The sequence below is a fragment of the Suricata suricatta genome, chromosome 3 (assembly GCF_006229205.1).
Source record: "Suricata suricatta isolate VVHF042 chromosome 3, meerkat_22Aug2017_6uvM2_HiC, whole genome shotgun sequence".
Lineage (NCBI taxonomy): Eukaryota > Metazoa > Chordata > Mammalia > Carnivora > Herpestidae > Suricata > Suricata suricatta.
Window position 1 is genome coordinate 6,228,624 of NC_043702.1, and position 27,631 is coordinate 6,256,254.

Sequence of the window (27,631 nt, forward strand, 5' to 3'; positions counted from 1 at the left end):
CCTTTAGGCCTTTCTGATCCCTTTTATCTTTTAATCAGCAAGTGCAAACAGTTGGGTCCTAGTGTGGGTCTGCCACAGAGGTGAGCTCTATGTGGGGGACGGACGGCCCAAGCTTGGATCCTGAATTTCACAGAGCTCACTCTTCAGGAAGGGAGATATGAATGTGCATTATTTATAACTGTCAGGAATAAAGTAACCGTGGGCTGGCCAGAAGGCAGCACCAGGGAGACTTGACTTCCTCCCATTCTTTTTCCTTCTTGCTTTTATTCTTTTCTAAAATATAATCTCTTGTTTAAAAAAAAACCCCACTGTTGATTATTTCCACTCCTTTCCAGCTCCTCTCAAAATTAGGTCACTAAAAGTGAAAGTAAGGGGCGCCTGGGTGGCTCAGTCTGTTGAGCGTCTGACTTCAGCTCAGGTCATGATCTCACGGTTTGTGGGTTCGAGCCCCACATCAGGCTTTGTGCTGACAGCTCAGAGCCTGGAGCCTGCTTCAGATTCTGTCTCTCCCTCCCTCTCTCTCTCTCACCTTTCCCTGCTCATGCTGTCTCTCTCTGTCTCTCAAAAATAAATAAAAAACGGGGCGCCTGGGTGGCTCAGTTGGTTAAGCCTCCAACTTTGGCTCAGGTCATGATCTCACAGTTTGTGGGTTCGAGCCCCGTGTCAGGCTCTATGCTGACAGCTAGCTCAGGGCCTGGAGCCTGCTTCCGGTTCTGTGTCTCCTTCTCTCTCTGCCCCTCCCCCTCTCATGCTCTGTCTCTCTATCAAAAATAAATAAAACATTTAAAAAAATTAAAAAAAAATAAATAAAAAACAAAAAAATTTTAAAAAAGTGAAAGTAAGCTAAGTTACCCATGCCACTGTGTTAACTATCTGCTTTATAAACATAGTAGGTACTAGAGTAAATCAAAGGGTGGCCAACCAACCAACCAACATAGGTTTTCAGACATACTGATGATCCCTGCAGATACCACTGTTTTTGCATGACAATAATCGTGCTCCCTTATAGACATGTGTTGCTTGACATTTTTATCCCTTGGCTCTTCTTCATCCTCTTTTGTGTTGTTGTGTTTGCCTATGTGTGGAGACTGCAGGAAAATGTCATTATAAAGAATTTCCAGATTCTGTACCCAGGCTAAACCACAAGCAGTTCTGATCGTCTACTCTCTACATATGTTGACACCCAGAATTCATATTTTAAAAATGACAGTGTCTGAAGTGGCAACCATCCTTGCATGCCGATACAAGGTTTGTAGCAAAGCTCACTTTTCTTAGAGCAAATTTATCCCTCTTCTGTATTGGCAGCCAAGAATCTGGACCGGTGGCCAGAGGCTTCAACATGGCACATCTAACAAGGTGGGAATATGATCCTTGGCTAGAGAGTGTGTTTGTGGGAAGTTACCTGCTGTGATTTGTTTCTTTGATCTTTAAAGAGATGATTGTTTCTCCCAGAGCCTCTGCCCTCCCTTACTGTGAATAACAGCCAAACTTTATAGGTGGCAGCCACTGTGCTCTACATGGTTTAACAGTTCTTTCCCAGCCAACAGGATGCAGGTGCTGTTAATATTTCCTTTCATAGGTGTGGAAACTGACACACAGGTCAAGTAACTTGTGTGACATCACAGAGTTAATACAAGGCAGAGTTCGGGTTCATTCAAGGAAAACTGACGCCAGAAGTCACACACACACATACACACACACACACACACACACACACACACACACACGCAGGCACACGTGTATAACCATGCTGTTGTGATGTATGTCAGCACTTTGGGGTTGTGGCTGTGTTTTAGGGTGAGATAGAGATCAGAGTGCTGTTAATTACAAGCAATAGGAGCGCAATTTGAGCTTCCTTAAGGGAGAGAGTGTTGCATCCAGTTGGCACCATGGACATGGGCTGACACTGGATGCCAGGATGCAAATCCCATCAGAATGCTCTGCCCTTGGCATCTACTTCCCTCTGTAAGTTTCTGCTTCCTCTTCCTCTTGTCTGGTGCCCCGGCTCCTTTTATCCCAGTCATCCCACTGGAAGTGAAGAAATGTCACTTCCAAATGTCTCTAGTACAAGCAAGTCGCAGACCATGCTGGCTCCTCTGACCCCCAGTTCTAAACCCCTGGGAAAGGATGCTGGTGGACCAGCAGGTGCCTATGTCTAGTGATGGATGGGGCAGCCTTCCAGGATGGCTCCCTCTGGATGGAAGGAAAGAGACAGTTCTCAGAAGAAGGGAGATACAGGACACATCTGATCACTCTGCCCAGCTCCCTCTTCTTTTATGAACAGATTCTGCCCTCCTGACTACATTCATGGAATTTCCCTGACCCCATACAACAAATTGGTCCCAGGAATGGGCACAGAAACACCTGCTGATCACTGTCCTCCAGAGGAATTTTTTTCCCTGGATCTGAGACAGGTCACTTTTCTCCTTTGCGCAGAAAGTCTGAGGGTATGCATTGGGATCTGCTAGTGGCTGTGTCCCCTCCTATGTCTCATGAAAAGTTTAATCTGAAAAAAAACTGGGGCAAACACAGAAGGAGAGGGGAAGGGGAGACAAGAAACCAAGAATGTTGATGGCATTGGAGTCCCTGGTTCTAGCCACACCTGAAACTGACCCAGCCCGATTCTCCTACCAGTCTGGTTACTTGAGCCAATACATTACTACATGTCACTAAAGCTGGTTTATTATTGGGTTTTATTTCCACTTGCTACCCTAGAACCCTGAGTAATACAGCAGGCAAGCCCAAGAGAAGACTAGGGCTGGGCAGGCAAAATGGTAGCCTCCCTTCCCCACCCCGGGCAGGCACTACGTGAGCAGTTTTCTTCTTTACAATCTTGACAAACATGCTTCTCTTCTCATCATGCACTTTTCATGTTAATCAACATCCTATTTCCAGACTTTTGGGGGAAGAGGGTCTAGATCTGAGATCTCCTGAATTCCTGAGTGAGTTAAGCTCTGTTCTTAGTTAGTATCTGCCAGTGAGAGAAAATTTGAACAACCCCAAAGTCACAATTAGCAATATTAGAATAGACCTGGAAAATGGGAAAATACTGTTGCCATATGTTACAACTATTTTCTCTTCCTCCTCAACGGAAAGTGAAGGGACACCGTTCCAAGCCGCACTGCAGGGGTGACTCACGGGATATTAATAGTTCAGAGGAGCGCCTATGGACACCGCCTTCTCCTGCAGCAGACCCCCAGAGAAAGCAGGCGGCGGGGGAGTAGGATGCTGAGGAAGTAAATAAGGAAATACTGCGTGTCCCGAGATACGGATCTTCGCTGAGGTACCGAACAGGTCTTTGGTCTTTAACAAGGTCTAAAGTGGAAACGGCAGTCTGTTGGGTTTGCTCTGCAAATCTGAATGCCCAGGCACTCCACCTCCGGGAGGCAGAGCCCCAGATAAGAAGGAACAAGCCAGGAACACAGTGTCCGACAGAGACGGGGCTCAGGACTGAAAATGCTGGGGTTTATGACCGCGTATGGGTCCAGCTTCTTTTGGTCCTGAACCTTTTCTTTCCAATAAGGAAAATTTTCTGTCCCAACGTCGTGCACTGGGCCTCAGTCTCTTAAGCTTCCCCCCAGTTCAATTGCAAAGCTTCCTTAATCTTGACAAAGGCTGCACGTGAATAAATGGCTTCTCCAACTACCTGGGTGACTCCAGGGCAGCCCTTGTTTCTGGGGGTGTGGAGGGGGGCAGTCCAATCCAGAACGTTCCATCGTCCTTCCCCACAGGTTCAGGGATCCAGTCCAGCTCTTACAGAGTCTGCATTGAGGTGGAGATTCAGGAATGGGTCCTCTGGTCATTCCAGCTTGCCTCTGAGCTCTCCCGTGGGCCTGGCCTTGCCCTAGACCTTGGGCTGCACCACTTGATTACACCCTGGTGGGCAAAGTGGCCCACACCCCGCCTCTCTTCCACAATTTCTCTCTGTCTCACTCTTTCCCTCTGTCTCTGTCTCTGTCTCTCCCTCTCTCCTTCCAGTTTCTTTAATTCTCTTTACCTCTTTTCTCTCAAAGCCCCATCTCCTTGGGGTCCAACTTGACCTCCATCCCTGCGAAGGCTATTTTTCAATCATTCTCAGCTCTGTTTCCTCATTTAGGAGTGGTGTGTGGTGGAGGCAGAAGAAAGTGACCCCTCTGCTATGTTTGGGATTGGGGTAGCAGAAAGGTATCTAACAGGGAGACCTTGAGTCCTGCTAGTGAGTCTCCTGTGCCTTGTTAGACTTTAAGAGTATCTTTCTCCTTGCAGGTCTATTACTGAAGCCCTGCCCCCACTCCGCACCTGTTACTTTACCCTTGAGTTGCCAGCTTACACACGCAAGAAGGAAAGTGAGGCATGGTCTGCATATTTGTAAGCCTGAGGGTCAAGGATGAATCTACACTGGGAATTCGAAAGGCAAGCAGCCTTAAGTCAGCACTCTGGGATCAACCGCATTTACCTCTTGTGGAAGTTAGGACGATTTCAGCTACGAGCAACAGAAATCTTAACTTGTAATTTAAAACAAGATCAGCAAAATATGGCCCACAGGCCACCCCCGGCTCTTCACCTGTTTTTGTACAGCCTTCAAGCTAAGGAGTGCATTTTATACTCAAGAAGGGCCTGTGTGGTGGCCTTTGAACTTGCACCTCTCAGCTCTCCTACTGGGGAAGTGTAATCTACCCCAGCCGCTGTGCTCTGAACGCACCACCACATCCGAGCTGTGTCCGCACCACCCACGGATGTCTCTGCCTATGACCCAGCACCGCAGGGGGACTGATTCCTCTTCTGACTTTGCCTCCAGGGCCCTGTCATGGACTGAATGTATCCTCCTGAAATTCATGTGTTAGAGCCCTACCCTCGCCCCCCTCAGTGTGATGGTATTTGGAGGCGGGGCCTGTGGGAGGTGATTAGGTCATGAGGGTGGACCCTTTCTAAGTGGGCTTAGTGCCCTATAGGAAGGGATTCCTGAGAGATGATCGCTCTCTCCCCATGGTTGTCTGCCATGGAAGAAGGCTCTTGCCAGACATAGAGCCTCTGGAAACTTGACCTTGGACTTCCCAGCCTCCAGAACCATGAGAAATAAATGTCTATTATTTAAGCCCTCCAGTCTATGGCATCTTGTTATTGCAGCCTGAGTGGACATGTTGTTGGCCTGAGAGGACCACCTTGTCCCATGACCCTCCCATCTTCCCCCACAGGCAGGTCCCTCAATAAATTTCTCACATCAAGTCCTCCTGTCACATGGTGCTCCTGGGCCCAGAGGAGGTGGTGATGGAACCCAAATGCCAGGAGACTGGGGAGGGAAGGAGCTACCAGTTCTGCTGTAGACATGGGGGGGGGGTCCTGTCCCATCCCAAGTCCACTTCTCTTTTCCCTCTGACATCATGGCCCTGGTGGCACTGAGGTTCTTCCACATGACTGGACCTTTGACTCTTTGGACCAGCAATGGACGTTTGACCCAATCTGGGCCAAATTCCTCTTCCAGGGGTCCAAGTGCACGGAGCTGGGCCTCAGGGGTCTGGAGCGGCCAGGCCAAGACAAAGCAAAGCCAGGGAGACCAGGAATGGGCAGAAGAGCCGTCTGTGGACAGGAGCAAGGAAGAGGTGGGCAAGGGAAGTGTGGGGAGAGGGCAGCCCCCAGGGCGGGGCAGCCCGCTGCCGGACAGCCTTGTTCCCAGTGCCTGCTCTGCCTCACCTCTCCACCTGCAGCTAGTTTCTCTTCCCTGTAAGCAACAAGCCTTGACTAAAAGGGAAATTTGGAACTTTAGGGCAGGAATCCCCCTTAGACGTAATTCCATTGCAGAGACTGAAAGCAGACAACACCCCCCTTGCCTCTGCGTCCTAGAAGAGGCTCCCAGTGCGACTCCAAGTCCTAGATGGGGCAGGAAAGACTCCTGGCCGAGGGAGACGGGCCTCTCTGTGCCCTTTCTCAGGCCCTGATTCATGACTGCGGAGGTGATGGGCCCTCATGCTGCAGCGGGGGGTGGGGGGTAACTGTCCTCCCGGCTACACCCCAGGGTGACCTCTCACACAAGGCCAAGAGGCCAGGTCCCCTTCATGGAAGTGAGTGGAATCTTCTCCGCCCTTCCCCCCCCAGCAGTCCACAATCCCATTTGTGGTGATTTCACAGCATCCCTAAAATTGATGGGCAGGGATTCGGTTTACCTTCCTGTGACTAAACAGGGCATTTCGACTATTTTTCCAAAGTAAATGAAATATGGGTGATATTTTTAGGGAGTAATAAGGGGAATCTGCTACAGAAGCACCACCTTCAGAAACTGGAAGTTGCCGGCAACCTTGTAAGCAGCTTTCCTGCTAAAAATTAAAAAACAAAAGCTTAAATTGTATTTTGGGTGAGAGCCTGTTTCATGGGCTAAAGCTATTTTTTAAAATAATTTTTAAAAATAAATTTTTTTAGGGAGAGCACAAGCAGGAGAGGGTCAGAGAAAGAGGGAGACACAGAATCTGAAACAGGCTCCAGGCTCCGAGCTGTCAGCACAGAGACTGACACGAGGCTCGAACCCACAAACCATGAGATCATGACCTGAGCCGAAGTCAGATGAGCCACCTAGGTACCTCTAAAGCTATTTTTTAAAACAATGAATATTTTCCATGAAAAAATAAACTATCCATTGTTGATGAGTCTATTCCAGTGAAGACAGAAAAAAACGCTAATTTTGGTTAATTTTTAGTGCGTGAAGTTCAAAGAGAAAGAATATCAAGAGACTTTAGAGAATTTTTTAAATTTGGGGGGTGAATTTTGAATGTTGCATTTTTGAATTTTGAAAATAAAATAGTTTTTAACATGGCTCCAAGTTAAGAAGAGCCATACACAGAGGGAAGTTTCCAGAAATATGGGAAACATGATTCAGTTGTCAAAAGTACACACAATCAACAATTCCAGTTATGAGACTAAATGCCTGTGTTATATTTGTTGGGCCACAGGGCAAACATGACAAAAGCTGTCCGTGTGCACACGCACACACACCCTCACTCACTTGAACTGACACTCTCACACACAGTGTTTTCTGAAGCCCATCTCTGCCATGGCTGGTGTTCGCATCTTCAGTGGAATGGTTTACATGTTTTGATGCTGGATTCAGATCCATGATCTGACTCAGGGGCAAAGTCAAATTATATAAAGAAAATGTGTACAAATGGCATTTCAACCTGAGTAAATAGAATGTTTCTGACAGAGCAAATGACCTTTTTGTCACACAATTATCGGAGGATTTAGAAAATGTCTTAGAGACCTGAAAACATGTTTGTCACCGGGAGTACATTTCTTTTTTTTCTTGAGAGAGAGAGTAAACACAAGGAGGGTGGGCAGAGAGAGAGAGAGAGAGAATCTTAAGCAGACTTCATGCCGAGTCCAGAGCCTAATGCAGGGCTCTACCCCAAACCATGAGATCATGACCTGAGCCAAAAATAGAGTCCGAGTCAGATGTTTAACCTACTGAGCCACCCAGGAGCTGCCAGAGTACAATTTCTTAATAGAATTGTTAAGGAAAGGAAAAAAAAAAAGAAAAGAGAAGGAAAGGAGAGGAAAAGAGAAGGAAAGGAAAGGAAAAGAAAGGAAAGGAAAGGAAAGAAGAGAGAAAAGAAAATTGTCCTTGTGATAGAAAATGAGGCCAAAGAAAACTTTTAGGGAATCTATTGCCCGCTCACACAAGAATTCTGCTTCTCTCTCTTCCTGCCATTTTAGTCCTTCTAGAAACTCAAATGGCTGGTTTCAAAAGACCTCCCCCGACCAGCCCCCCACAACCAACTGAATTTCAGATTATTTTGGTAGGACGGGGTTCCAGCAGGGTTCTGACTCTAGTAGGTCAAAGATTACGAAGATAGCAAAGTCTCTAAAAACAGCTGGCCCGTACTTTCCATCAGCCTGCACCACTGAACCTTCCACCCGTGCTGCAGGACGTTCGTTGTGACCACATCTTCACCAGTTTGGGTAGCACGATAGAAAAAAAAAAAATCTTCTCTGGTTTGGTAGATGATAATCGCATCTGACTGTTGTTTTACTTTGCATTTCTTTGGTAACATTGAACATTTTATCATCAATTTCTCTATTCGTCATCCATTCTCTTTGGCTAATATCTGTCTAAGTTCTTTGCCCGTTTTTCCCAGGCTAGGGGCAGACAATTACCTATGTGTTATTTGGGGGGAAGGCTGGAAATATTTGATTTTTTTAAAATATGTTTTTCAGGGTTTTTCTTTTTTAATCAGGCAGATAGAACATGGCTATCAATCTGATCACTTAACCTTTGTAAGAATTCTCCCAAGATGGTGTGAAAATTCCTCATTTTCTGTTTACGAGGCATTGTTGTATCTTCGAATGAGAAGTTCTGCTAAGGAAGGTATTATCATCAGGACCACAGTATTCTTTTTTTTTTTTTTTTTTTTTGAGAGAGAGAAAGGGAGAAGGAGAGGCAGAGGGGCAAAGAGATGGAGACAGAGGATCTGAAGCAGGCTCTGCACTGACTACACAGAGCCTGATGTGGGGCTTGAACTCATGAACCATGAGATCATGACCTGAGCTGAAGTCAGACAGTCAACCACCCAGGCGCTCCCCAAGTTGCAACTTCTGAGGGAGAGTAAAAACCAAGTTATTTCAGAAGGACACATAGAAGCTAAAGTCCTCCAGGGCACAGCTGTGTTGGGTGTGACCAGAGCACGTTGTAAAGGTGACTTTATATTCGTTTGGAGCCGAGAGGGATATCATCCACGTACTCCTGGAGGCCGGGGCACCCCTCCTGCAGGCCCCAGGGGGTGGAGGGGTGCCCAGGGTCTAGGCCCAACATGCCTAATGGATTGGCTAGAGCCCTTGTATACCATCTGTTTCTTTAGGCTCTTGACGGCCTCCTTTCTTTGGGCCAGGACTCCTTTGAGACAATTAATGAATTCAGCAAGCATTTATTAAATGCCGATATGTGCCAGGCACTATTGTAAGTGTGAAGGCTAGACCAGCGTTTCTATTCTTAAGGAGTCTCCATTCTAATGGGGAGAGACAAGCCAATAAAACCCCTGGGCGTGTTAACGAAGCAAATTATTTATGCGTGTGGGCAATGGGAGCTATGGACAAGAAGAAAAAGTTGAGCAGAGTAAAGGTGATCATGAGGGGTAGGAATGCAGTTTGCACATTGATAGGGTGGCCAGAATGGACTTCATTGAGAAGGTTAGATTTTATTTTATGTTTTAAAAATGTTTAATGTTTAATTAAACGTTAATTAAATAAGACAGAACGTGAGCAGGAGAGGGGCAGAGAGAGAGGGAGACACAGAATCTGAAACAGGCTCCAGGCTCTGAGCTGGCAGCACAGAGCTGGACGTGGGGCTTGAACCCACAGACCACAAGATCATGACCTGAGCCAAAGTTGGACGCTTAACCCACTGAGCCACCCAGGTGCCCTGAGAAGGTTAGATTTTAGCAAAGACCTAAAGGAGGAGAGGGTGTTAGCCAAGAGGTTATCAAGGGGGAGAGCACGCAGGCAGAGGGCCCAGGTAGAGCAATCTCTGTAGCAGGTGCAGTTGGAGACCTGAGCACCTGGTCCCCTGTTGTAGTGGCTGTTGGTTGCTAAAGCTTCACACTTGTCCCCTTTTCTGGAGGATGACCGTAGACTGACCTCCGTTCCTTGAGATGTCTGGGAGGTGGCCAATGACTGACTGATAGGAGGGGGGCGTAGGTGCTCAGTACCCTAACCTCTGCACAGGATGATCTCTATGGTGTGATGTACGTTCCTTCCCAGCTCCCCAGGGAGCAGGCTTAGGCTCAAACTCTTCTACAACTACAGTTCTGCCTAACTTCTCTCTCTGACCTATCCTGCGGCCCTCAACACCTCCCCTGATGCTTGGACTCAAGGTATTTCCTCAATCCCTTGCTTGAGAATCCCAGTCTTGGGATCTGCTTCTAGGGAACCCAGCCTAAGGCAGCCCCTATGGCCAGAGCTTGCCTGATGTGTCCAAAAACCAGCAGGGAAGCCATTGAGGTTAAAGCAAATCTCTCCAGAAAATGTACAAATATGTACACATTTGCATACAACTCTGCCTGAGGCACTGTGGAGCCAGATTCAGAGCCCTGAATTTTCTCGTGCTCTGCCTATGGGCCGGTAACCCCACATGTGGACTTCCTGTTACACCATCCCTTTCTCCACAAAAGGGTTGGAAGGGTACCCTCTCAGACAGGACTTCCTATCTTCAGATAGGAAAAGCTTCCCTCTTGCATCTTTCCAAAGTTATTTTCCTGGAAAGTTACTGATTCCATCTCCCATCTGCTGAATTGTGTCATCCTCAAAATTCCTGTGTTGAACCCCTAACCCCCTAATGTGATTGTAATCGAACACAGGGCTTTCAGGAGACAATGTTAAATGAGGTCATAAGTGTGAAGCCCTAATCCAATAGGAGAGTTGGCCTTATAAAAAGTGGAAGAGGAGAGAGATCTCGATCTCTAGACCTCTCTCCCTCCCTCCGCCATGCACGCGCAGATACCGAGAAAACTGCCGTTTGGGCACCAGGAAGTGGGCTCTCATCGGAAACTGAACGGTATGGTGTTTTGTCATGGCAGTCTGAGCAGACCGTCAAAACTACAAAATCATCCAAACTGCAAAAGTCAAAAGGAAATTCTAGAAGTAGCTTTGTGAGGATTACTCTTCTGATCCTCCTGGGAAGCAGTCCCCGGCAGCGACTTGGCCTGGCCCCAGGGAGCCAAACCTCGGGCCATTGATAAAAGGCTTGAAAATGGAGGCAAACAGGACTCAACTTGCCCGTTTTCTATTTTCACTCCTAACCAAAAGATGGAAGCATTGTCAAAGGTCTGAAGGTAGAGATTGAAGGAAAGTTTTCTTAGAATTTTAATCATTTCCTGTGTAGCTGCTGTTCTGTGAATGCAGAATAATCTCCTCTTGCATAGAAAATTAATTCCGAGAGGTAATTAGTTTATTTCTGATGTAAAATGCTTAACCCACCTCCACATACCCTAGCAATACAACCGAACTCTTGACAAGGAATTGGAGAGCACGCATTTGAAGACTGAAGACACAGTTAGGAGACTTGGTTTTCCACTTTTCTTCTGTGAGCTTTGCCAAGTGCTCTGACCTCCCTGAGCCTCAGTTTCCTTCTCTACAAAATATGGGGAAGGCTCACCCTATTGAGTTGTGAGGATCACCCAAAGAACACATATGGTGGTGTATTATTTTTATTTGGCCTTAACAGCACCTAGTGTTAGAACTCCTCTGAGCAATCCTTGAGGTAGGTAACCCGCTGGAGGTTCATAAGTTTACCCTGTGGTCAGACCAAGAGAAGTTCAAGAACCAAAGAACGTTCCTTAATCCTAGACACACATCTGCCTCCAGCCCAGTGCTGACAGATTGCCTGGTTTAAGGATCTGCCCACAGATCCCACAGATGAGGGAATGGGCAGGTCCTCCAGGAAAAATGGACTAGCTACATCAGCCCACCAGCCACATGGCATCCATCACCTAGGAAGCTGATGAAAATGCGTGTCCCTGGTTTCCCCTGGCCCTGGCCCTAAGGACAACCAAATCAGATTCTCTGTGGGTGGCCCTAGAATCTGCATTTTGAAGAAGGTTCCTCGAGCAATTTTTTATGCACCCCTAAGTTTGAGAAGAATAGTTCTGATGAAGATATTTAAGATCGTATAGTCACTAACGGGTCACTGTAGATATTGTCTTTAAGTTGTAAGTGAGCATTTTGAATGGCTTCCTTGGAACAGCTTGCGGTATAAATGTATTCCCCATAATAAGCAGTATTCATAGGCTATTTATTGCCCCCCCCAAAATTGGAGCTTATCATATAACATCAAGGATTAGTAATTAGATTATGTAAACTATTCAAGTCATATATTATCACATACTCATGTCCAATTAGGGTGATTTAAGAGGAACAATTGGAAACTCTTTTCACATGTATTCACTGAAGGTCAGTTACATAAAAGATTAGGAAAGACCCACAGTGGTAGTTTGAAAATGGGCGCAATCAAGACAGTTGCATTGTGAGGTCTGATATTTGTTTAGGCGCTCACGGGTCTGATGCCAGGATGCACAGCCAATTAAATGGCAACGAGCTGCATTTTGCAATGAACGAGAGCAAAGGTTCACTTAAATTTAGCATTCTGACTTCATTAAAATCTTTTATGCCAGCACATAGAACATGCTGTGAAAAAGAAATCACAGAATGACATAAAACAACCCCTCTGTCATCTGGGAATCTATATTTAGAATCACTTCTAAATGTTTCTGCACCACTGGGACTGTGAGAAAGATTTTCCCTTTCGTTATGTTACATTATGAACCAGAACCAAAAATCTAAGATGGCTAGTTTTAATATTTTTTGTTAACACCATATTGTTGGATGGTTTAATGACAGCGGCAAGCGAGAATGGGTAAAAAACCTGTCGTCCATATGCTTAGGATGAATAATAATTTCCTGAGTGAAACAAGGAAAGAGTGGGCCTCGAAAACTCTGAAATGATGAAATATGCTATCTCAATGATGCCCGTTGGGTGCAAGGGCACAGCGCTGGGCATCAGACCTGGCACACCTTCTGGGTGCCGTCCTCATGGGTCTTGTAAGGTAGGACTCCCAGAACCCAATTATCTTGAGAAAGGCTCAATCAGGAAGCTTCTGGGTACCAACAGTGAGCACCTCGATGTATTAAGCATGACTTTCACTTTTCATTTATCACTTCCAAGCATATGTATATTTACGTTTATTTACTCATGTATATTTATTACCCTTCTCGCGAATGAGGGAGAAGGAAACTGGCCTCAACTAATCAATGGCAAGGCTGGAATTTGAACCCAGCTCTTCCCCCGGACCATACGCCCCGCCATTATTACACCACTTTGCTTCCTTCATGCTTGAATACGTGCAGCACTTTGAACAGTGGTTCCTCATTGAGATTCAGATTCCTAGGCAAATTCCAGACCAAGGGAACCCTGTGCTCTGGAGTGGGCCTGGGAACATGCATTCTTGCAGGTCAGGCGGCGATCCTCATCCATAGCAAAGTTTGAGTGTTCTTATTTTGGGGGGAATCCAGAAGAAGCATGAGGCACGAGACACAGTAGCTGCCCTTCATGCTTCTGCAAACCAGCTGGAGAGAGCAGCTCCCGGGAAACCAAAGCAAAACCTGCCATTTACTTTTGCGTCGTTTGTAGCAAATTGTGAAGCCGCAGCCTGTCTCCCACCTGGTGCTCAGTGTGCTTTTGAGCCGTCCTGCTTTGTGATCAGGTGGTATTTACTTGAGGAATCAAATCCTCGTATTAACATAAGCAAAACATAATTAGAAAAATCTGTTATAAAAACCATCCTGCTTTCCAAGCCAAATATAAATTACTTGGGAGTAAGTCATGCCAGGAATCCCACTCCATTAGCTCGTGTAATTAAGAGTGGCTGTCATGCCAATTACTGTCACTATGTTTCTTAATTGTCTAACTATGTGGTCCCCCCACCATCTTTTACTCCCAATGTACATAGAGTTTGGAAGAGTTGCTGGCAAAAGATGACCTTACCCATTTCTGCAACTGATTTTGCTGCTGATTTTGCCACCGGTGCCCACTCACCTCCTCCATTCTCTGCCCTCCTCGGTGTGTTCTCAATCTGAGGCTGACCCCTACGGACAGTGTTGCCTCCCTCACCCTCTGGCCCCTGCTTGGTTTGGGCAATGGAAAAACCAGTGAGGGATTAAAGAGAAGGAGAGGGGCGCCTGGGTGGCTCAGTCAGTTAAGTGTTTGACTCTTGATTTCAGCTCAGGTCACCATCTCGTGGTTCCTGAGATCAAGCCCCGAGTCAGGCTCTGCATTGCTGGAGTGGAGCCTGCTTGGGATTCTCTCTCTCTTCCTGTCTTTTCCCCTCTCCTGTTTGCTCCCTCTCAAAATAAATAAAACTTTAAAAAGAGAGAAGAAAAAGGAGGGAGAGGTGCTTTTAAGCCTTGCCTTTCTTTGCTGTTCCTGGTTTGTTTTTTTTTTTTGTTTGTTTTGGTTGCAGCTTCTAGCAGGGACACCTCTTTCTGACTCTCTCACTGCCTTGGTTAACAAGAGATCTAAGGGAGGTAGTGCCTTCTTGCTGTGGCTGGGCCCTGGGTGCCTCAATGTCCTCTGCTGGTGCTCTCCACTCTGCCCCAGCCTCTGCTGTAAATGGGGTCTTCATGAAGGGATCCCTCGAGGGGGTCTCTTTCTCTATCCATTCAGGTGCATCTATTTACATTCACGGCTATGTGTTTACAAAGGGCTCTAGCCTATCCAAATTACTGGCTTAACTGCAAATATAATTCCGGTGTGAACTCTTGGATTCATTTTCATACACACATGTGCGCATGCACACACACACACACACACAAATATATACAGCTGACCCTTGAACAACAAACGCGGAAGATGACGGCACGGAACCCCTTCATGCAGTCAAATATCCACGGTTAACTTCTGGCTCCCTTAGAACTCAACTATGAATAAATAGCCTTACCGATAACATAAACAACCGATTAACACCTATTCTGAATGTCTTACGTGCTGTCTTCTTCCAATAACAGGCTAGAGGAAAGAAAATGATGTTAAATATCATAGGAGAAAGTACATTTGCAGTATATACTGTATAAAAATAAAGCCCACATAGAAATGGACACCTGCAGTTCAAACCTGTGCTGTTCAAGGGTCAGCATGAAAGATGGTAAAGGGTGACAACCTCAGCTGACTCCTCCCCGCTTTCCCGAGGCGGAAAGACTTTGTTGGTTCCGTGGAGGAAATTGACAGAGATGGAGCACAGTGAAAGGGAAAACATGAGCGTCTAAGTGTAATTTGGTGTACAAGAAATTGCAGGAGTCAGAGCTGAGAGAGCAGTGGGGCGCCTGGGTGGATCAGTCGGTTAAGGGTCGACTTCGGCTCAGGTCATGATCTCTCGGTTTGTGAGTTCGAGCCCCGCATTGGGCTCTGGGCTGACAGCTCAGAGCCTGGAACGTGTTTCTGATTCTGTGTCTCCCTCTCTCTCTCTGGCCCTCCCCCGCTCATGCTCTGTCTCTCTCTGTCTCTCGAAAATAAATAAATGTTAAAAAAAAAAGAACTGAGACAGCAGAGTGAGGAAGACTGGGCATCTGTCTGGGTGGGAGGAGGAAGGGGGGAGAGAAGCCGCGGGATGCCCTGGTCTGTGGGGAGAACCGGCACGGAGGATGTTAAGAAGCTTCCCGTGGACTATGCAGCCCAGTTCTGAGCAACATTTCTTTTCAAGGCTGTGGGGTTTTAAACATGTCATGTGGGGGGCTCAGCTGGTTAAGTGTTCAACTCTTGGTTTCAGCTCAGGTCATGATCTCAGGGTCATGAGATTCTCTCCCTTTACTGGGGTCCCTGCAGCGCTCAGTCGATTAAATGTCTGACTTTTGATCTTGGCTCGGTCATGATCTCACGGCTCGTGGGATCCAGCCCCACGTTGGGCTCTGTGCTGACAGTGCACAACCTGCTTGGTGTGGTCTCTTCCTCTTTCTCTGCCCTCACCCCACTTGTGTTTTCTCTCTCTTGCAAAATAAATAAAGATTCTCTCCCTCTACTGCTTGTGCAGTCTCTCTTTCAAAACAAAAATAAGGGGCACCTGGGTGGCTCAGTCAGTTAAGCGTCCGACTCAGCTCAGGTCATGATCTCGGAGTTCGTGGACTCAAGCCCCATGCTGACAGCTAGGAGCCTGGAGCCTGCTTCGGATTCAGTGTCTCCCTCTCTCCCTGTTCCTTCCCCGCTTGCACTTTGTGTGTCTCTCTCTCAAAAATAAGTAAGGATTTGAAAAATTAAAAAAACAAACAAGAAAACATGTTTGTGAACTCTTCGATACTTCCCCATTCAAGGTGGCATCTCATTCTCTCCCGGAATATGGGCTCGCTTCAAATGGAATGCAGCACGGCGATTCTTCGGCCATAGGCGTCCGCACACCCCTGAGGCCGCAGCTGACCGCCAGCATCAGCCACCAGGCCTGTGGACGAACGGACCCTCAAAGGTTCTGGTCCCCGGCCTTCAAGCTCACCCAGTGATGGTGATGGGAGCAGAGATGAGCCGATTCGACAAGCCCTGCCCAAATTGCAGATTTGTGTGCAAAGGGAGTGTTGTCATTTAAAGCCACTGGGTTTTGGGGTGGTTTGTTACGCGGCCATGGACGGCCCGCACAAAGTTTTACAGTTCGACCTGGGCATTTTAAGCTGGCATTCATGTGGCCCTGTGTTTATCAGTAACAAGGAGATGGTACAGAAAAACAGCAGATATTAGATTTTTCTTTAATCTTCTAAAGAACCTTCTGAAAAACCCTTCTTAGGGAGAGTTGTATATGTAACATTATGACAAGAACTGGGTGCCCAACACGTAGGCGGTGCTTTGTAAATTTATATTTTGGATGAGCAAATAAGCCAGATGGGGAGTGGGATCCCAGAGGGGAGACTTCAGTAACAATAGCCATGAAGGGCGGGCTTGGATGCTTCTAAGGCACTTGTTTGGCTCCAGACCTGGCGGAGTGGATGGCGCAGGTTTGCGTTGGAGCTCATCTGCCCAGTTTAGTGAAGAAGGGAGCCAGGAGACAACACTACACTGTGATCTATAGGCAGGAAGGAGGGAAAATGGGTTTAAAAGCTGGTACTGGAATTTTCAGAGAAAAGTACGTTTTTGTAGCAGAACATCTGGGAGGCTCACGGCTATTGTGAGGGGCTGACCCCCAAGGCACGGACAGGATGGGCTTTGAACAAGAGGCAGAACCATGTTGCCCAATAGGACAAAGCGAGAAGACTGTGGAGGCCAAGCGTGGGGCACATGGAGGCCCAGAGAAAGTAGGTCAGAGGAAAATTGCTGGTGGCCAGGTAACTGAAGACTTTTAAGAGCAAACATGTCCCAGGCCGCCTGGGTGGCTCAGTTGGCTAAGTGTCCGACTCTTGATTTCAGCTCAGGTCATGACCTCATGGTTCACGAAATCGAGCCCTGCATCAGGCTCTGTGCTGACGGATTGCAGGCTGCTTGGGATTCCCTTTCTCCCCGTCTCTCTGCCCTTCTCTGTTCTCTTTCTCTCTCTCAAAACAAATAAATGAACTTAAAAACAAAAAGAACAAATATGTCTAATAGTTATTGGTAAGTTCTTGGCCAGGCTGTTCTGTGACGGAGCAACCTTCCATTGCCTTACATTTTCACTGAAGTCTGTCTTACATGTGGACTTTCATCAGTGTTTTGTAGAGCAAAGAAATCAGAGCAGCATTCAGCATGGCCAGAAAAAGGTCAGAAGACTAAATGTATGGAGGGAATATAGAGGCGGGACCAGAGACCCCTGGAAAAGGTTCCCCCAAAATCTCCTTCTTTGGTGGTGACTCTGGAGTTGCAAATATATATCTTTAGCCCTTCATGGTCTATTTAGAATTAATGTTGTCCCATGTCAAGTACAATGTCTAAAATTTGCAGGCATGTGGCTTCATTGCCCACCCTCTTCTATTTTTTTTTTTTATAGTTTATTTATTTTTGAGACAGAGAGAGACAGAGCACGAGTTGGGGAGGGGCAGAGAGAGAGGGAGACATAGAATCCAAAACAGGCTCCAGGTTCTGAGCTGTCAGCACAGAGCCTGACATGGGGCTCAAACCCACGAACCATGAGATCATGACTTGAGCCAAAGTTGGACACTTACCCGACTGAACCTCTCAGGCGCCCCTCTTCTATTCTTTACGACAGGTGGTCAAAAGTACTTCCTCTATACTCATTACAACCACTACAGTAAATTCCTTGTAGTTATTGCGTCACACAGTCATATTTTAAAGAAATTAAAAGAGAAAAAGGGTCTTTTCTATTTATCCACGTATTTATCACTTCTGGCGCTTTTCATTCCTTTTTGAAGATTGGAGTTTCTACCTATTATTAAAATTCATCAGTCTGAAAAAATTCCTTTAGTCTTTTTTTGGTGGTAGATCTGAAAGCAATGTTTTCTATTATCTGAAAATGTCTTTATTTCACCTTAATTTTTTTTTAAGTTTGTTTATTTTGAGAGAAACAGAGACAGCATGAGCAGGGGAGGAGCAGAGAGAGAAGGAGACAGAGAATCCCAAGCAGGTTCTGCACTGCCAGCACAGAGCCCAACTCAGGGCTTAAACCCTGAAACTGTGAGATCATGACCTGAACTGAAACCAAGAGTCAGACACTTAACTGACTGAACCACCAGATACCCCTATTCACCTTAATTCTTGAATGATCTTCTCACAAGGAGTAGAATTTTGGGTTGACTTTTTAAAAATGTCTAGGGGTGCCTGGGTGGCTCAGTCGGCTAAGCCTCCGACTTTGGCTCAGGTCAGATCTCATGTTTGTGGGTTCAAGCCCCGCGTCAGGCTCTGTGCTGACAGCTAGCTCAGAGCCTGGAGCCTGTTTCTGATTCTGTGTCTCCTTCTCTCTCTGACCCTCCCCCTCTCATGCTCTCTCTCTGTATCAAAAATAAATAAAATATTAAAAAAATTTAAAAAAATAAAAATGTCTATTTCTATGCTGAGATTCTATTTATTTATGTATTTATTATTTTTTTATGTTTTTTTTAAATTTATTTTTGATACAGAGAAAGACAGAGCATGAGAGGGGGAGGGGCAGAGAGAGAAGGAGACACAGAACAGGAAGCAGGCTCCAGGCTCTGAGCTAGTCGTCAGCACAGAGCCTGACGCGGGGCTCGAACCCACGAATGTGAGATCTGACCTGAGCTGAAGCTGGAGGCTTAACCGACTGAGCCACCCAGGCGCCCCTATTTATTTATTATTTTTTAATGTCTATTTATTTTTGAGACAGAGAGAGAGCATGAGCTAGGAAGGAGCAGAGAGAGGAGACACAGAATCTGAAGCGGGCTCCAGGTTCTGAGCTGTCAGCACAGAGCTAAACACGGGGCTTGAACTTATGAATAGGGAGCTCATGACCTGAGCCAAAGTCAGATGCTTAATCGACTGAGCCACCCAGGTGCCCCTCAGGGGTATTTTTCTTAAGGTCCTTGGGTGTAGTTTCATAGCTCTTTAACGTCTTTGCTAATTTTCTTTTTTTTCTTTTTTAGAGAGAGAGAGTGGTAGCGAAGAGAGGTGGGGGGTGCGGGGGGTCGGGGAGAGAGAGAGAGAGAGAGAGAGAGAGAGAGAGAATCTTAAGCAGACTTCACGCTTAGCCACCCAGGTGCCCTTTCGGTCCTTCTAATATATGGAATAGGCTTGCCTATCTTTTCTTTTGAGATAGGTCACATATTGCAGATTCTTTTTATATAAATCTGTATCTGTCTTGGAGAGGGTGCTGGACATTGTGAATGATAAATTGTGGATTCTCAGAATTCTGTTCTGTTCCTCTGGGGAGGAGGTCTGTTTTAGTTCACTAGTTTTTGAGGCAGGTGGTGTGGCCAAACTCACTGCAGATTCTGTCCCTGCTGCGGTGGGGAATAACTTAACCAAAGTAATACAGCTAACTTAAGAGTGAAATAGAGCTTTAACAGGGGCTATTTACTTCTCTAAATTTTTATCTAATGTTTAATAATTCTACCCCAGGGGCGTCTGGGAGGCTCAGTTGGATCTTGACTTCAGCTCAGGTAACGGTCTGATAGTTCACAGGATTGAGCCCCAAGTTGGGCTATGCACGCAGACAGCATGGGGCCTGCTTGGGATTCTCTCTCTCCACCCCTCTCTCTGCCCCTCCCCTGCTCGTGTGTGCACACATGCTCTCTCACTCTCTCTCCCTCCCCAACTTGCATGCCCAAGTGAAAATTAGTGTAAATTATTTGAGACAGACTTATTGTAGAAATAAATGAAGACAGATCAAATGAGAAAAACCAAGGCCATCTAAGTAGAGTTTGCTAGAGCAAGGGGGACAGCCACAATCCTCACATTGTAGCGGAGCCTCAAAAGCAGGCAGAGGAGTGGGGGGGCTTATAGGGAAAATGAGGAGTCTGCCGGTGTGCCCGGATGGGAGCCTGGGGCCCGGGGAAGCTGGGGATGGGCTAACTAGAAGTGAGTGTCTATGTGACTGGTTGGGGAAGGGGGGATATATTTGGCTCTCTGGTTGGTCCTAACTTGGAAGCAGGGACAAACATTACAGAAGTTGTCTGTTATTAATGAAGTCCCGGCCTTTTGGGGCCAGCTGCTAGAGAGGCTGTTGGTTGGCTGGCTGGACTGTCACAGGACGCAGCAGGCTGCGCCCCCGGGCGGATGACGGCTTGGGTTCCCGGCAGCTTGTGGGTCTGGACCACTGTCTGTGTATTCAGCCTCTCATGATATTATTCAGGACATCCATCACACCAGGCATCTCTACAGACGTGCCTCTCTGAGCACCCAGGAATGTCAGCCCAAAGGCACAGAGTAGAAACAGGAAAGTTGAGCGGGTGCCAGGCTGCCTGGGTTGCGGCACTCTGCCCGGTGGTGCTTGCCTTATGGGCTGGCGGGGCAGGTACACTTGTACCCCACCCGTGACACACTCTCTCTGGCCATTGGAGTTGTCTGTGCTGCACAGGCCAGAAGAGCAGAGGAAGGAACCCCCCTTCCCCCGAGGCAGCCCTTCGCCGTGGCCCCGGGGGACTGGTGAGGTAGGCCGGGCTCTCCTCCGGGTGGGACGATGCAGGTGTGCAGTTCACAGAAGCAACCCCAGCTGGCCGCGGGGCTGCCTGTTCCTGGGGCGTCCTTTATTGGCTTCCTTCCCTCCTTGGTCTTAACGCCCTACCAAGTCACAAAGACGTTTCAGGCGAAGCCAAACTAAGAAGGCAGGTGGAGATTAGCTGGCCCCAAATTGAGCTCCCTGGAAGTGTTACACGTAGGGCACACTGACGAGGCCAGGCAGAGACGAGAAGTAGCGGGTGGGGATATGGTGGCCAGGCCCCAGGGCTGACCCTGGGCTCGCCTGGGGCTTGTACCCTGACTGCTGTGCCCACATCGCCCAGGCACGGCTGTGAACCTTCCTCACTTCCAGACACCTTGGTGCCAGACCCCATCCCCTGAGTGACCCCCACATCTTTGTCCCTTGAAATGGGAGGAGCCTAACTGGCCTGGTGATATTTCTGTAGATTTGCGGGGAGAGCCCCCTTCCGGGTCTCCTGCTTTTGGCTGTTGTTGCTCAGGGGTCAGAATCCGAGTCCTTATCCTCTTCAAAGGGGATCCGTCTTTCTCAGGGGAAGTGTGACATGAAAGTTATTCACTTCCGGGGATGACCTCGCCCCTCCCCGTCACCCACAGGACATTTAGCAATGTTGGGGAGGGTGCAGGGCGCCCTGGCATCTAGCGGGCAGAGGCCAGGGTGCTGCTAAACACCCTACAATGCAGGGGACAGCCCCAAAACAAACATTCCGCCCCAAAGGTCGTGGTGCCAAGGCTGAGAAACGGCTCTATCCTTATCTTTATTTTTTAAAAAATTTTTTAAAGTTTATTTGTTTTTGAGAGAGAGACAGAGACAGTGTGAGTGAGGGAGGGGCAGAGAGAGAGAGAGAAGGAGACACAGAATCCCAAGCAGGCTCCGCACCACCAGCACAGAGCCCGATGTGGGGCTTGAACTCACGAACGGGAAGATCATGACCTGAGTTGAAGTCAAGAGTCAGACGCTTAACTGACTGAGCCACCCAGGCGCGCCCCTCCCCTACTTATCTTTATTTTTAGTTCCAGTTGGGTTGGTTCCGGAGGAGGTAGGCCGCAAACAGGGACTCATTCGCTCCAGGTCTGCTTTGTCTAGCCCATTGAGGGCTGAACGGGATTGGGAAAAGCCCTGGAGGACCAGGGAAAATGGTGAGCGGGCTGGTGTGGACAGACCCTCACTGGCACCAGGTGCTGGAGCAGTGGCACAGACTCCATGCCAGTCCTGACCGGCACAGGCCACTAGCTCTCCTGTCCCAGTGTCCTGGGTATGGCCGTCACATCGGCTGCAGCAGACATTTGTCGAGGGTTCACAAGTAGGTGTGGGGATGCACGCATAGGTCTCTGAGTCCTCACAAGGACCTCCTGAGCGCATGACACCATTCTCTCTTTGCAGGTGGGAGAAATGAGGCTATGCCAGGTGAAGTGCTCAGTCAAGGTCATGAGGTAGGGCAGCAGTGGGACTAGCAGTCTGACCCCAGAGCCCAAGATCCTCACCACCGTGGTAACAGCCCTTCTAAACACTAAGTCACAAAATGCTCCCGCATAACTCCTGAAGGAAATTCAGAACAGGGGTCTGTGGTCCACACACCTCTCACTGCATGGAATACAGCCGTTAGCCTACAAACGTGCCTCTTCTCGAAGACGGGAGTGTTTTCTTCTTCAGGCGTCCTCCCAGCCTGGCATGGAGCCTGGCCCATTTGGGGCACACTCGGGCATGCTGGCTCCAGAGTCCGTGCTCTCTACTCTTACTGAACACTGTTTTATAAAACCATTTCTGGGGATATGCTCAAAATTCGTCGTGAAAATTCTGTGGACATCCCACGCACTAAAACATGCCCCCACAGAGTTCCAAGGACAGCCTCTCCTGCCTGCCTCTCCACCCCTTCCCTCTCCTCCCCAGGGGTCCTGCCTGGGCTGCAGTTTGGAGCACTGCCCACTGTCACTCCTCCTGGCATCCACGGGCAGTGCTCACGCCCCTCCCCACCCCCACCTGCTCCCCCAGCCGGGGCCTGGCCGAAGCAAGACAGGCACCAAGGCGCTACATTCGGTGCAAGTTCAGGTGGGCACCTGAGAGTGAATGCCCCTTACCTTTTACTCCCAGAAGCCTCACTTGTCCTACTCTGTTCTTTTTTTTTTAATTTTTCATGTTTATTCATTTTCGAGACACAGAGACAGAGCATGAGTGGAGGAGGGGCAGAGAGAGAGAGAGAGAGAGAGAGACAAAGAATCCGAAGCAGGCTCCAGGCTCTGAGCTGTCAGCGCAGAGCCCAACATGGGGCTTGAACCCACAGAGTGCGAGGTCATGACCTAAGCTGAAGTTAGACACTCAACTAACTGAGCCACCCAGGCGCCCCTGTTCTTGACCTGCCTTAACACATGAGCAGCATGTCACTGTCTGCTTGAGTCACCGTGTCAACCCCCCCCCCCCGCCCCCCGCCCCGTGTCTGCAGGATGAACAGGGCCGTGTCTGCAGGATGAACAGGGCCGTGACTCACTTACTTGGTTAGGGAAGGAGGAAGAAGCCGAATGGGAGAGAAACAGAAGAGCCGGAGCAGAATCTTACCTGGGATGGGGTGATCCAGAACGGCACAGGCCACGTGGCCCTGGGCTGCCAACAGGTCCCAGGTGGAAGGAGGGCAGCCAGCACTGCCCTGTGAGGTAGGGCCGGGTGCCTGCACAAGGACTTCCTCGTGGCCCTGAGGCCTGCTCCACTGGCTTAGGTGGGCTGAGCAACTCTGGTCTGTGTAGTCAAAGCAATCCCACTAGACTCCTGGCCTCAACTAGCCCTTCCTTGACTTCGTCTAGCCCCGATGGCCTCAGCCAGCCCCCTGTTCTCAAGGCTTCCCCACCCCTCACCTGCCCCATGGTTTCCTGCCTTGTCTAGTCATACGCTTGTCCAGACCTTGGAGGCCTTTACCCACCACCTGCCAGGACATTCCTACAGTCCCAAGAAGCCCAACTCAGCAACCTCTCTGATCGTGGCCTGTTTCCCCAGGGTGATGGCCCCAGTGTCCTCCCATATTGTCTGGTCTCCCAGAAAGGGGGGTGGCTAATGTTAATGTTCAGTGAAACCTTCCCTGGGGCACGCCCCTGGTCTCTGCAGAGCTGAGCTCTGGAATCTGCACAACCACACCATGTAGAAGGCATCCTTCTCCCCATTTTATAGACAAGGAGACCAAGGTTCGGAAAAGCTAAGGCCCAGGACGAGATTATATTTTTAGGAAATGAAAGACACTTAAACTTTATTCTGTCTGACCTCACAGCCCCAGGATATGCCACCCCTCCCCCTTGAGGTCCCCTTTAAGAAGCCTGCTGACCCCCAAGGCCCACCACGTGCCATCAACACCTGTGCGGCTGGAGGAAGGAAGCAAGGCCACGAGCTGTGCACACCTAGCAGGCAAGCACTCACAGATGAGCCCAGTGCAGGGACGGGTCCTCGGTGACGTGAGAGGAGGGCCTCAAGTCAGCAAAGAGCAGGAAGCAACCTGTCAGTGTCATTCCGGAGCAGCAGGATTTCCCAAAATGAGATCTTTTTGGGTGGGAGATGTCCCTCTTGGACTGTGGGTGGGGGCGTCTGTGGGGGCGAGACCAGGCATTTGCATTATAAAGGTCTCTTTCCATGAGCTGCCTCGCAGGAGGCTCCTAGGCCTTCAAATGGCTGGATCTCCATGGAAATTAGTTTGCAGAGAGAAAGGAGCTATTTTAAGGACAAGCGAGGATGAGGACCTGGAGGCTGGGGTTAGGGAAGGTAGCTGTGGGAGAGAGCTTTTCTGAATGACTCACTAACTTCCCTCCTATCGAGGTGGAAAAAACTGCCATGGAAAAAGAACGGAAACCCAGGAACAGGGAGGAGCGGTGTGGCTGACCCCCTCCCTGCGGGGAAAGGTGGGGGTGGCACAGAGCTGCGGCAGGCATTGTCTGGGGCCTCGCCGGGGTTGGCGATGCTGGGCGTGAGCTGCCATTAGGAGGATACCATTACGATGAAGCCTTCCCATCAGCATAAAGTCTGCCGTTTGAACCAGCTTTCACATAATCATGCAAGGAAGGAAACGTTTGCTTCTTAAACAATGGCTGCAGCAACTTCTGCCCTCACAGAGGGTGATGGATGCACCTTCCGGTAGGGGGCACCCTTGTAGGGAAGCGTGTTAATCAACCTGCCTTCTCTGTTAGGGGGCCTGGTGAAGACTCGCTGAAACAAAACACAGGTCAATTACTCAAGGGATAAAGAGGCAGGAATTTCTGGGTCCCCAAGTCCCTGCTGCAGGATGGGGCTTGGCTGCTTGGGAGCACAGCAGACGCGGCAGAGAACTCTGGCTGGAGTAGTCCCCAAGAGTGGTGGCAGGCCAGAGCCCAGGGAGGTGCTCAGGGCCCCCGAGGGGGTGCGCAGGGCTGAGCGGAGGGGAGGACGAGGGTGAAGGCTTATATTTCAGTCTCCAGTCCCAGACATCGCAGCGCGTTCTGGTACCCATCAGCTGACAGAGGCTCGTTGGCGCTCACGCGGCCTGTGGCGGAGCTTGGGAGAAACGCACAAGGCACATTACGCTTGCTCAGGCCAATAGAACTCAGTGATGATGGGGAGTCCATGGTGCAGCCCATACTGTTGGTCCTCAACTCACTCCCCCTGGAAAGCCTCAGAAATGGTGGGGAGGGCCTGGACGTCCATCCTGGGTGGGGGTAGGAGCTCCAGCCCTACACTCTTCCTGTGAGTTGGCAGCTTACAGGTGGCTCCCAAAGGGCCACCCAGCCCGGCAGCCAGTGGGTCCCCAGGAGCTGCGGGTATCATGCCCAGGTCCTCAGGCGTGGGGTGATGGCTAGAGGTGGGGGGTTGCCCTAAAGGATGCCTGGGGGTCTCCAGCTGTCCTCCCACCTTGGCCCTTGGCCTACTGAATCAAAGGCTAGTACCCAGGGGCTCGGGTGTTTGTGTGTGAGGAGCAGGAAGCGAGCCTGCAGGGCGGGGGCTCCCGTCCGAGTGCAGAGAGGAGATGCGGTTGTGGTCGGCTTTCCCGGGCATGGTTGCCGGGCAGTGAATGGTTTGCCCCATGGCTGCTAAGTACACCACTCCTTCCAGATCCAGGCCTGGGCTCTGCGGACCCGAGCAGAGGCTGAGTAGTCTAAGGAGGTGGGGATAGCAGCCAGGTGGGAGAACTCTGGACGTGGGGCCACGCACCCCCACACTGGCCATCCCTGAATGCAGGTAGTGGGAGGCCTGCAACCTGGGGACCGTTTACATGCGCTCACGGTCTCCGGAGCTGTCAGGGACACTTACAAAAGCCAGGAGGACCTGGCGGCTGCAGGACAGCAGGTGGTGGTGGTGTGTGTGGGGAGGGAGAGGGGACTGGCAGCGTGGGGTCTGGAATCTACAAAGCTGTGTAACGTCTACTGCTGCTCCTGGTCTCAGCCCAACTTCAAACCGGTTCTACAAAGTCCCCTGTAGTCCGGGTGATGCGCGCCCCTCCCCACCATATACCTCAACACCCTCTCCTCCCCTACCTGCTGCTCTGCAGCCCCAGCAGCCTAGAAGCATGCCTGGGGCTGAGTGTCAGGAAAAAATGCCACAGAGACGGGATCTGAGTGAGAAAGGCACAATTTATTGGTCACACAGACAGACACACATGGGGACGTGGGGTGCGTACCCATTCTCCTGTACTCACGCTTCTGGATTTGGTTTCCTACACTAATTCTGTATGTCAAAAAAGCAACACAAGAAAAGACATCACCAACCTACCCTCCCAGCAACCAAGGAAGCAGAGCCAAAAGCCACAGAGTTTGGAAAGAGATGGCCACACTGTTCTGAGAGCTGGAGCAGAGAGGCTCCCCCTCCCTTGGCAGCCGGGGAGGAGAGCCCGGCTTTGGGAATGACAGCAGAGACTTCCCTATTAGCACAATCAGATAAGTGCTGGGCGGACTGGCTCAACCCGTGGCCTGGCCATGGCCGCCCCCCTCGAGGAGGGCCTGCACATCTCCAGCACGGGCAGAAGCGGGAGGTCTCCCCTGGAAAGCAGGAACTGACTTCCCTTCCCCTTCCGACTGAAGTCCCCCCGCCCCCCAGGGCTTTAGCTGAAGCAGTTGGCATCACTGAAGCCAGACAAAGCCAGGTTTGTTGTACCCTAAATCAGCCACTCACTCTTCAGCTCCCTAAAGGCCAAGCCCTGTCTCACTCCAGGAAGGCACCGGCCTTAATTTTTAATGCTTTGTCCAAACCGCTCAGAACACAGTTTTGAACCGGGGGTCTGGGATGTGGCTTTGGTCAGCTGAAGAAGACACAACTTCTGCTGTGCTTGTAAAGCACTTAGCACAGTACCTGGCACGTGGTGAGTGCTCCATACATGTAGCCATTACTATTATTAATATTAACAATATTATTATTATTGTATATCTCCACCTCCAGATCAGCACTTTTGATGACCGGAACAAGGCTCAGGGGTCCCAAGTACCAAGATCAAGATCAAGCTGGGGGCCCAAGTACACTTTCCCTTCCAACCTTAGCATTTGGTGTCAAGTCTCATGGCCAGAGCACTCTGTGACCACACAGAAGCTAGGCCTTCTCCTGAAAAATAGTAAGCCCTGCACAAGAAGCTAGGTAGGAGGAGCCAACAGGGGGTCCTGAGAGAGGGTCCGAGTGGCTTCACGCTGTTCCTCTGGACTCCTGTCTTGCTGGCAGCTCACCAGGGGCTTTACTGTGGGACAAGAACAGATGACGGTCAGTGCCGAAATACCCACCAGGCTGGATCTCACTAAAGGTGCCCACATCCTTACACACTGGGGGCTAGATCAGGCTTCCTTTGACATGGTGCTAGAAAGAGCCAACATGTTGTTCTATGTAATTGTATTCTAATATATATGCACGTTATATGCATATATGGAAAAAATAATATGCAATGTATAATATAGTTAATATACAAATTATAACATAGTCATAATATATAATAAAATGTAATCCTCCCTATAATCCTCTGAGACAGATTCCATTCATAGCCCCCTTTTTACAGATAAGTAAACTGAGGCTCAGGGCACAAAGCCAGGAAGTGGGAGGGCTGGGATTCAAAGCCAAGACAGTCTTGGCTCCAGAGGCAATTC

The 27,631-nt window shown here is 49.1% G+C and overlaps 1 protein-coding gene and 1 long non-coding RNA gene across 2 annotated transcripts in view; one reads left to right on the plus strand and one right to left on the minus strand.

Annotated features, from left to right (window-relative positions):
- The first annotated feature begins 3,216 nt into the window (after positions 1 to 3,216).
- On the plus strand, positions 3,217 to 5,077 carry LOC115286316. Its single transcript, XR_003905992.1, has 2 exons — positions 3,217 to 3,283; positions 4,246 to 5,077. It is a non-coding gene; the product is annotated as an uncharacterized LOC115286316 (long non-coding RNA).
- A 21,043-nt stretch (positions 5,078 to 26,120) lies between these two features.
- Positions 26,121 to 27,631, minus strand: part of INPP5D (inositol polyphosphate-5-phosphatase D) — a 96,843-nt gene continuing 95,332 nt past the window's right edge. Inside the window, 1 exon segment of the mRNA XM_029932862.1 lies at positions 26,121 to 27,231. Coding sequence (XP_029788722.1) covers positions 27,229 to 27,231 — 3 coding nt within the window. The 3' untranslated portion in view covers positions 26,121 to 27,228.